Source organism: Callospermophilus lateralis, chromosome 3 (genome assembly GCF_048772815.1).
Source record: "Callospermophilus lateralis isolate mCalLat2 chromosome 3, mCalLat2.hap1, whole genome shotgun sequence".
Taxonomy (NCBI): Eukaryota; Metazoa; Chordata; class Mammalia; order Rodentia; family Sciuridae; genus Callospermophilus; species Callospermophilus lateralis.
The window spans coordinates 196,999,673-197,007,973 of NC_135307.1; the positions used below are offsets into that span (position 1 = coordinate 196,999,673).

At 63.5% G+C, this 8,301-nt stretch overlaps 1 protein-coding gene across 1 annotated transcript; it reads right to left on the bottom strand.

Moving 5' to 3' along the window:
- Positions 1-237: 237 nt before the first annotated feature.
- Rbbp8nl (RBBP8 N-terminal like) lies at positions 238-7,576 on the bottom strand. Its single transcript, XM_076849509.2, has 13 exons — positions 7,516-7,576; positions 6,474-6,516; positions 5,858-5,953; positions 5,514-5,626; positions 5,013-5,085; positions 4,678-4,826; positions 4,472-4,554; positions 4,085-4,251; positions 2,826-3,519; positions 2,440-2,566; positions 2,026-2,096; positions 1,848-1,932; positions 238-368 (listed from the first exon to the last, which is right to left on the bottom strand). The coding sequence occupies exons 1-13, from the start codon at positions 7,574-7,576 to the stop codon at positions 238-240; spliced, it is 1,893 nt and encodes a 630-aa protein (XP_076705624.2).
- Positions 7,577-8,301: the final 725 nt, after the last annotated feature.

Genomic DNA, 8,301 nt, shown 5'->3' on the forward strand with positions numbered 1-8,301 from the left:
CTGTTCTGCTGCCCAGAGAGAGCAGGTGCCCAGCTGAACATGTGGGGCAGGTGGCAGGGCTTGCAGAGATGGGAGAACAGCAGGGTGGGACACCAGCCAGAGGCCATGTCTCCATCTTGACGGCCCGTCTGGAAGGGCCACTTGCCAGGCCATCTGCTGGTTGGTGGGGTGGCCTGTCTAGGCTGGTCAGGTGGAGAGTCGCTTCTGGGCAAGTGTGGTACCCCTTGCCTGGCCTGGCTAGGTCTCCTCCAGGCCACTGTTGCTGTGTGAGGGACTGCAGCCCTTGGTGTCCCTTGGGCTCCTGGGACCCTCAGCTGTGGTCAGGGACTCCCTTGGCTTCCTTCTCCCTCGGGATGGCTTCTTGGAGGCTGTAGGAGGTAGACCAAGTCAGCAGAGGTGTGGCAGTGCCTTAGATGGCTTGTGTGTCCTCCCCCAAGGTGACAGTGACTCTCACTAGGGGTATTGAGTGCGGCCTCTGTGGAGCCAGCTGGTCCCCCTGTTCTGAACAGCCTTGTTCCAGACCTGGAAGTTCTGATAGGAGGGGCTGTGACCCTTGAGCCTCCCTTGCTGCCTGTGGAGGACATGCTGGATAACCAGGAGCACATGGGTGAGGCTCTCTGTGTCCTGAGATGCTGGCCAAGTCCCTCTATGGGTCACCCCTTGTGCTGGGGCTGAGGCCAGAGGAGGGACTGGGCATGGCTCTGATGCAGGACACACTCAAGAGACCTGGCCCTGTGCACCAGCCCTGTGACTTCGGGCAACTAACCTGTCTTCTCTGAGCTTCAGCTTCCCTACCGTGAAAGCCGTGTGACCCAGAAGCAGTACCCACTCCCTGCCCTTCCCATGGACACAGGATGTGAGTGTTCTGTCCTGGTTGGGCTGTTGTGCCCTGCCCTGCAGAGTGGGTGCCACACATGTGGAATGCATGGCACCTGGCAGCTGTCATGGGAGCTGTGGACTGTGTCCATGTGGACTGAGCCCCCTGCCCACCATCTCTCCCCTGGCCCAGCTGGGAGGGCAAGGGAGCTGGAAAGTGGGAGGTGACACCCTGGAACCTTGGCAGTTGGCACCTCAGCTGGGGCAGTTTTCACATGTACACAGCAACAGAGCAGGAAGGCCTGGAAATAAGGCAGGTGTGCTGGCCTCGGCTCGAGCAAACACCGGCCGGGTCGCTCTCCGGGCAACAATGGCGCATTGTGGTGGCCGCAGCCCAGCCTGCCGAGTTGCAGGCACTGCTTGGACAAACCTCAGGCTGCACAGTATCAGCTCAGTTGCTCGGACGCTCTGCATGTGCTCAGATCAGGAAGTGGGAGGCCACCCTGGTACTCTGGACCCAGGGCTGAGGCCCCCCCTGGCCTTCCCGGGAGGAGCGGCCCACAGGCCCCACCCTGGGCAAATAGTGGGCAGCCCCTGACTCTACAGCGGGCAACACCCGTGCCCAGCGGGATGTGTCTGTCACTGCTGCTTGCTCCAAGGTGGACAAGTGTGTCCAGGGACACCTGGATTCCTGGGGGTGCCTGGGGTCCAGGATGCCCATTCTTCTGGTGGTGAGGCTCTCCCCAACTCTCTGCTCAGGCCTTCCACCTGTGTCCCGCTGAGACCCCACAGAGCTCTAGTGCAGCACCTCGCAGGTGAGGAAACAGGCTTGGATGCACAGTGAGGAGCAGTGTTGTCAGGCTCACCGAGGTCAGCCCTGGGTCCCTCCTCTCAGGGGCCTGTGCCTAGAGGCCCGGGACTCGTTTCTGGCTCCTAGGGATGTCACCTCTGAGCTCCAGGAGGAGCAACAGGGGAGATGACCCAGATGCAGTACCCACTCCCTGCCCTTCCTCCTGCCCCTGGTGTGGTACCTTGGCCCTCCAGGTCCGAGGCCCGCTTCCTCTTCTGCTGCAGACCCTGCAGGCACTGCCCAGCACTGGCCTTGGAGCTCAGGCCCTGGGTGGAAGGGGACACTCAGCAAGGGACACCCCACTCCAGCCTGGCAGTGCTGCTGCCAGGGCCCACCCAGGCATGTGACCAGGGACCCACCTCATTGTCTGAGGTGTCTGGCTCGTCCCGTGCATCTGATTCTGGCCTCTGTGCGGTGGCCTTGCTGAGCTCTGAAGGACATAGGGTGCCAGTCAGCCAGGCTGGTGGCTCTGGGCGGAGGACAGGAAGAGAGCCCTGCAGTGAGCACTGGAGCGCCAGGCTACCTGCCCCAGGCACCTCCTGGTCAGAGGCAGCTGGAGGTCTGCCTGCGCCAGGACCTGCCTGTGGCGGTGTCCCCCCAGCTCGGCCTCTGCTGGCTTGGGGTTTGAATACCCTTCCTGCTGCCCAGGCTCAGCTCCTGTCTGGCTGCCCTAGATGGGTGCTGCCCGTGAGGCCCAAGGGCTGACACTGAGCCTCCCCCCATGGGGGCATCGTGTCCCCCTGGACTTTCACGGCCCTGGGCGCTCACTGTACCTGGGGCTTCGTCGGTATCAGGCCTCTGTGGGTGGGGTGCTGGCTGTGACCTTCCTGTGGCCTCACCTCCTGTCCTGCCAGGAGAGGGCAGGCTGGGGTGGGGCCCTGGGGGAGGGTGTGCAGGGTCCTGGGGAGGCAGGTAAATGGCTTCAGTGTTTGGGGGCTTCCCTGCCCGCACTCAGCCCTGGACACAGCCTGCGGGACACCTGGGCTGTGGCTGGAGGCCAGCCCTTCTTTTTTCAGAATTAGAGAGGCAGCCAGGCTGCTCCTGGGCACTGCCTTGGCATGTGGTAGAAACAGGGCAGCCTAAGCAGTGTGGGTGCTTCAACAGGGAACATGGGGACCAAGGACAGGGGCTGAGCCTTGGCCAGTGTTGGGCCCCTTACCATGGGAGTAGGGGACTCTTTGGGCTCTGGTGCTCTGGTCTCCTTGGTGCCATTGCTGAGTGCCTGGGGGCTGCAAATCAGGGGTCCAGACAGGGTGGGTGGCTCTGGACTGGGAGTGTGGGCAACTGCAGGGCTGAATGGCCCAGGTTGACCAGTAGACTTGGGGGCGTCTCGGTCCCGACCCCGGTCTGAGAGGTCCAGGGGCTTGTCTGGGGCATAGTCCTGAGTGGCTGTGACCTCCTTGCTCCGAGGGCTGACTGGGCCTGTGGGCTGCACTTGCCACCTGCCAGGCAGGTCTGCTGGGGCCAGAGCTGCTCCGGGCACCTCACTCTCAGGGATCTCAGAGTCCAAGCCAACTGGCGGGGAAGGAGGTGTCTCCTCTGGTGTGGCCGGGCCCCGCAGCCTGGCGCTGGCCGCCCGCTGTGCCCGCAGCTGCTGAGCCAGGAGAAGGTGCAGTGCACCCTCCAGCCTTGGGTCCTGCATGCCCACCAGAGTGCCAGGCAGGCCCAGCAGGCCCACAGGCTCTTCCCAGGCCTCTGCCTCCCTGGCTTTCAGGCCCTGGGGCTGGGGGCTGCTATGGGGGGTCCGCAGAGGCAGGGGCAAGTGGCGGTTCAGTAGACAGAGGCGGTCAGCCTGCAGGGAGCGCTGCAGGGACTCGTAGGTCAAGGCAGAGGACTGGGAGGCCCGCAGGAAGCTGTGGGGGAAGAGACCCAGTGACTACGACCGTCGATCAGCAGTGACCGGCCGAGTGAGCTCCAACAGGGCCCCCGTGTCAGAAAACGGAGGAGGCTTGGTGAGTAAACTGAGGCCCAGGGGTGAGGCAGGTTGCCCAGGGCAACAGGCGCTGACCAGGCCCCAGCCCTGTCTCTGGAGGCTGAGCCATGGAGAGGGTGTGGACCTGGCCATAGGCAGCTGGGGCCTGCACACTGAGGCTCCCCTCTGTCCTGGCAGGAGTCTACCAGCGCCCTTGCCTGGAGGGCCCTGGCGCTCCTCTCTGCCCTCCAGGACGCTGCTCACTCTCTGATCGTGAGCCACGGGCTTTGTGCAGGCCCTTCTGCAGTGCTGCCCACCTCCAGCTCCTGTGCCCCCTGGAGAGGTGCCTCATGGCAGCTTTGCTCCAGGACGGATGCCCAGAGGAGCCAGAGAAGGACAGGGCTCTTGGAGGGATAATGAGGGCACTTCCTGGGCTGCTGCTCACTGCATAGGGTAGGTCCAGAATTTGGGAAAGGGAGCCACTCCTGATGCTGGGGATGCCTTACCTGTCCAGGGGGAGGCTGTGCCTGTACGTTGGACTGGGTGGGTTGCTCCCAGTGGACAGCAGTGGGGGTGTTCCGTTGGCAGCGCTGCGCTCGGCTGGGCAGGTCTGGGACCCAGGGCGCACCACAGCAACCGTTGCGTGCAGCTGGTTGGCGATGTGCTGGGGGCTCTGCATAGGGAGGAGGCGTCCATCAGGCCACATCACTGGGGCCCCGGCCTGGCCCTGTGTGAGTTTGGATCGTGCCCCACCTCGCCTCCTCCCACACCCAGTGAAGCCCAGGGCCCTGGTGGCACCAGGGACAGGCATGCTGGGTGTGAGGCTGACACCCAGTTCCTGGTGCAGAGCAGAGCTGTGGCTACCAGCCTCCTGCTGGGGCTGACCCACTTACCATGTCTGGGGCCCGCGGCTCAGACAGGTTGGCCCCCGGGGAGATTCTGGCTACTGGAGATGTCCTGTAGCCCACCAACTTTTCTGTGGGAGGAGAAGCAGTGGCTCAGAGCTCGGGAGATGCCCAAGGGATGGTGGCTCAGCCCTGGGCTGAGGGCTGCCCTGTCCATGGTGCCCACCTCCCAGCTCTCCCCAGCCCCACAGCACCTTCTCCCCGTGGACCCAGCTGGTCCTCAGCCTCCTCATGGCCTCCAGGAGGCTTCTCAGTGACAGCCTTCCAGCCACTGGGGGAGGGGAACAGCAGGGGTGACGGGGGGTCCGAGGTGTCCTCCTTGGCAAGGGGCATGGGCCTGTCTCTGGAGCAGAGGCAGAGACAGAGTGGTGAGGTGGGCAGAGCCCAGAGAGGCAAGAAGCACCAGGGCTCCCTGCTGGGTGCCAGTCACTTCAGGGGACACCCAGGTGACCCTGGAAGTGCAGCCCTCCCCTCAGGGTCTGATGTGTGGGAAGCTGGGGACCTGGGCCTGGCACCCTCTCCCACTCACTGCAGGCCCCGAAGCCGCTTCACCTCCTCCTTCAGCATCTTGTTCTCCTCCTTCAGCCCGCTCACCTCCTTGGCTGCAAGAGGCAGTGATTGGCAAGCAGCTGGGGGGCAGCCAAGGGCAGCCCCCTTCTGTGTCTTGCTTCCAGTCGGTCCCCCACTTGGCCCCGGACCCGCCACACAGCAGGTGCACAGAAGCGAGCCGCATGGGCAGATGGTGTGATGGTACTGAGGGAACTGTGCCAGCCTTGGGGTTTGGAAAAGTGACAAGATGGCCCTCCGCCTGTGTCTGGGGCTCCCTCCAAGAGAAGGGGGCTGCCCGTCAGTAGGACCAGTGGAACCTTCTGGGTCACCAGGAGAAGGCTGAGGCCCTGGGAGGCCCCTCAGCTCAGAGTGGGGTGCTCGCCTCTGTTCACCTGCCGGCTGGCTGCCTTTCCCCTTTCCCCACCACCCGGGTCCCTGGCCTGGCAGAGGGGACTTGGGCCCTGCTGGGCAGCAGGCTCACTGAGGACACAGATGCGCTGCAAGCTCTGTAGGTGCGAGCTCTCGAATTCCAGCTGCTTCTTCCTAGCCAGCTCCTGGGTGACCACGCAGCGGTCGCACAGGCCAGCCCGCAGCCTGTGGGTGGGGACAAGAGGCCGCACTGAGAGAGGACTAGGCCTCTTGCTGCCCACCTCCTGGACATGCCCCTGTCTCGTCAACTCCCAGGCTGTTTCCACCGTGGGCTTATGTCCCACGTCCAGTTGGGTCTAGGAAGGAATCTTGCCGTTCACGTAAGGCTCCGAGAAGCCCTGTGGTGGGGCACCTGGCCTGTGGGCTGTCAGGCCCCCACCCAGTGCCCCTGCCCACCTGTTCTCCAGCACCCGCAGGTTCTCCTTCAGCGCCTTCTGCTGCTCCCTGAGCTGGTGGTTCTTGGTGAAAAGCTCCTCCACCCGCTGGGCATCCCTGCAGAATAGCGGCGGGTGGGCTGCTGCTCTGCTCAGGCCCCGTGTGGCCGTAGAGAGGGTCCTGCTCCCGGCCTCTCTGCAGGGGCCTGCCCTTCAAGTGGGCCCTGCAAGGTGAGGTCTAGCCCTGCTGTCATGTCCCCTGCCAACCTCTGGCTGGTCCACCTGCTACCTGCTCAGCTATGGCACATGTAGACCAAAGCCCAGTTAGAGATGGCCATGGAGAGCCAGGCCTGTGTGCCAGCCTATGTGCCACCCGTGAGAAAAGTCTGTGGCCTTGCGATGAGTGCTAAGATCCCCTGGGCCCTGGGGAGAGGGCCTTGCCCAGCTGCCTCAGGGCCCATCCCTGGTCCAGTCCGGCTCCACCACCTACGTGCCCTGTGACCTTGGTCAAGTGGCTTCCCCACCCCCATGCTGAGCCTGTTTCCCTTCTGCACTGAGGAGGGTGGCAGTGCTGGCGCCCTGGGCTCGGGTCCTGCAGCAGGTGGCCGCCTTACCCTCTGCCCAGCGGGCTGACTCACCGGCAGCGCTCCGCATTCAGCTCCAGAAGCTTGCTCTGCAGTCCTGGCCGGGCGGGCAGAGATGGGAGCAGGTCAGGTGCAGCCCTGCTGCCCCCTTGCAGAGGAGGGGTCTGGGCAGAGTGTCGAGTTGGCGCCTCCTGTCCTGATTGTCATGCGGGCCCTCTCCTGAACCCTGCCCCCCTGCCTGGAGCAGCTCCTGGAGCAGCGCCCTGTCTGCACCCACTGCTGGAACACGGGGGCTGCCTGAGGCCTGTTCTGGGTCCAGCTTCTCCTCTGCCCCTGGGGACTTGGCTCTGTGTCCGTCTGGAGATTAGAGGGACCCCAATGCTGGAAGAGGCAGAGAGGCCAAGAGGGGCTATTTTTTTTGGGGGGGGGGCTGTTAATGTGAAATTAGCTTTTGGGGAAGACCAAACCTCCTCACTACATCTCTGTGATCCAGTGAGGGTCCAGCCAGCCTGGGGCTGGGGATGACCTGGGGGTCTTGCCTAGGCAGCCCCACTTCTCTCAGGTGCTCAGAAAGCAACCAGCCCCTTTGGCCTGTGGTGGCTGTGAGCGCTTTATGAGAGGGAGTCTCAGGGAGTGGCTGACCTGGAACTGTGGTGGGGTGGGCAGAGGGGCTGCAGCCTGACAGGCGGAGGGATTGGATGGAAGCGTGGGGTATGGGGCATGCCCTGGAGGGAAAGAACTTCAGCTCAGTGTCCTGAGCAGGCCCTGGAGCCACGTGCTCTGACCCTGGAGTGGAGGACCCTCTGGGAGAACATGGCGTGGACACACACAAGACTGGGCGCGGCAGGAGGCCGTGAGGTGTTGGTTGTGACCCCTGGATGTGGGCCTCTCCTGGGGCCACATTCTGAGGACACACCCTGTGTGACTCTGGCCCAGGTTGCTTTGCAGCTGACTCCACTTCTTGGGCCAGAGAGACGGGATCCCCAGATTTGTTCACAATTGGAGGTGGTGCCTGGGAGCTCCCTGGACTGCACTGCCCCTCAGGACCGTTTGCCCAGATGAGGGCAGTGGGGCCCCTCCGTGCCCAACCACTTACCCAGGACCTCCTTCTCATGGACGTCCTTCAGCCTGTTCAGCGACTCTGTGAAGCTCTCCATGGCTCCCAAGCCCTGGTCACTGTGTGCCGGGCACGTGAGCGCCCTCTGTCTCCAGTCTGCAGAGGAGGGGTGGGGAGAGGGGCTGCTGGAGGAAGGGCCTGTGTGTTGCACAGCCAGCGTCTTTACACCTGCAGCACCTGCGGGGTGCCAAGGGACCCTGACCCCACGTCAGGTGAAGAGTGTGCAGCTGGAGGCCAGAGGGCTCTCACCCTAGGGGCACCGGTCCCCCTGAGCAGCCCTGTACTCCCAACAGTGTCCAGTCACCAGGCCTGGCATGGTTTCTACTTGTAAGCCCTGCCTAGAGCAGAGAGGCCACACTAACCAGCTGGGCCAGCCCACCCTGTCCTGCTGTCCACCAGGCCCCTAACCTGTTTTCTCATCCCCAATGCCATGGCCTGACAGGGCAGGCAGCCTACATGCAGATGCACACACGACAAGTGACAGACATCTGTAGACACCCACGACACACACGCATATTGTGTACATGTACAGATGGATGTGCACACGCACAGTCACATAGATACACACGTGCATGCACACACACATCAACATGCAGACACACGTGACTGTACGTGTAATATGGGCTCACAGCGCCCATGCACACAGACACAGTAGCCCTCATTCCGAGAGCCCTCTGCAGAGGGGCCTCTGACCACTGGCTCCCTCCCTCACAGGTCCCAGGAGAGCTCAGTCGGGCAGTGGGCCTCTGGTCCTATAGCTTGGGG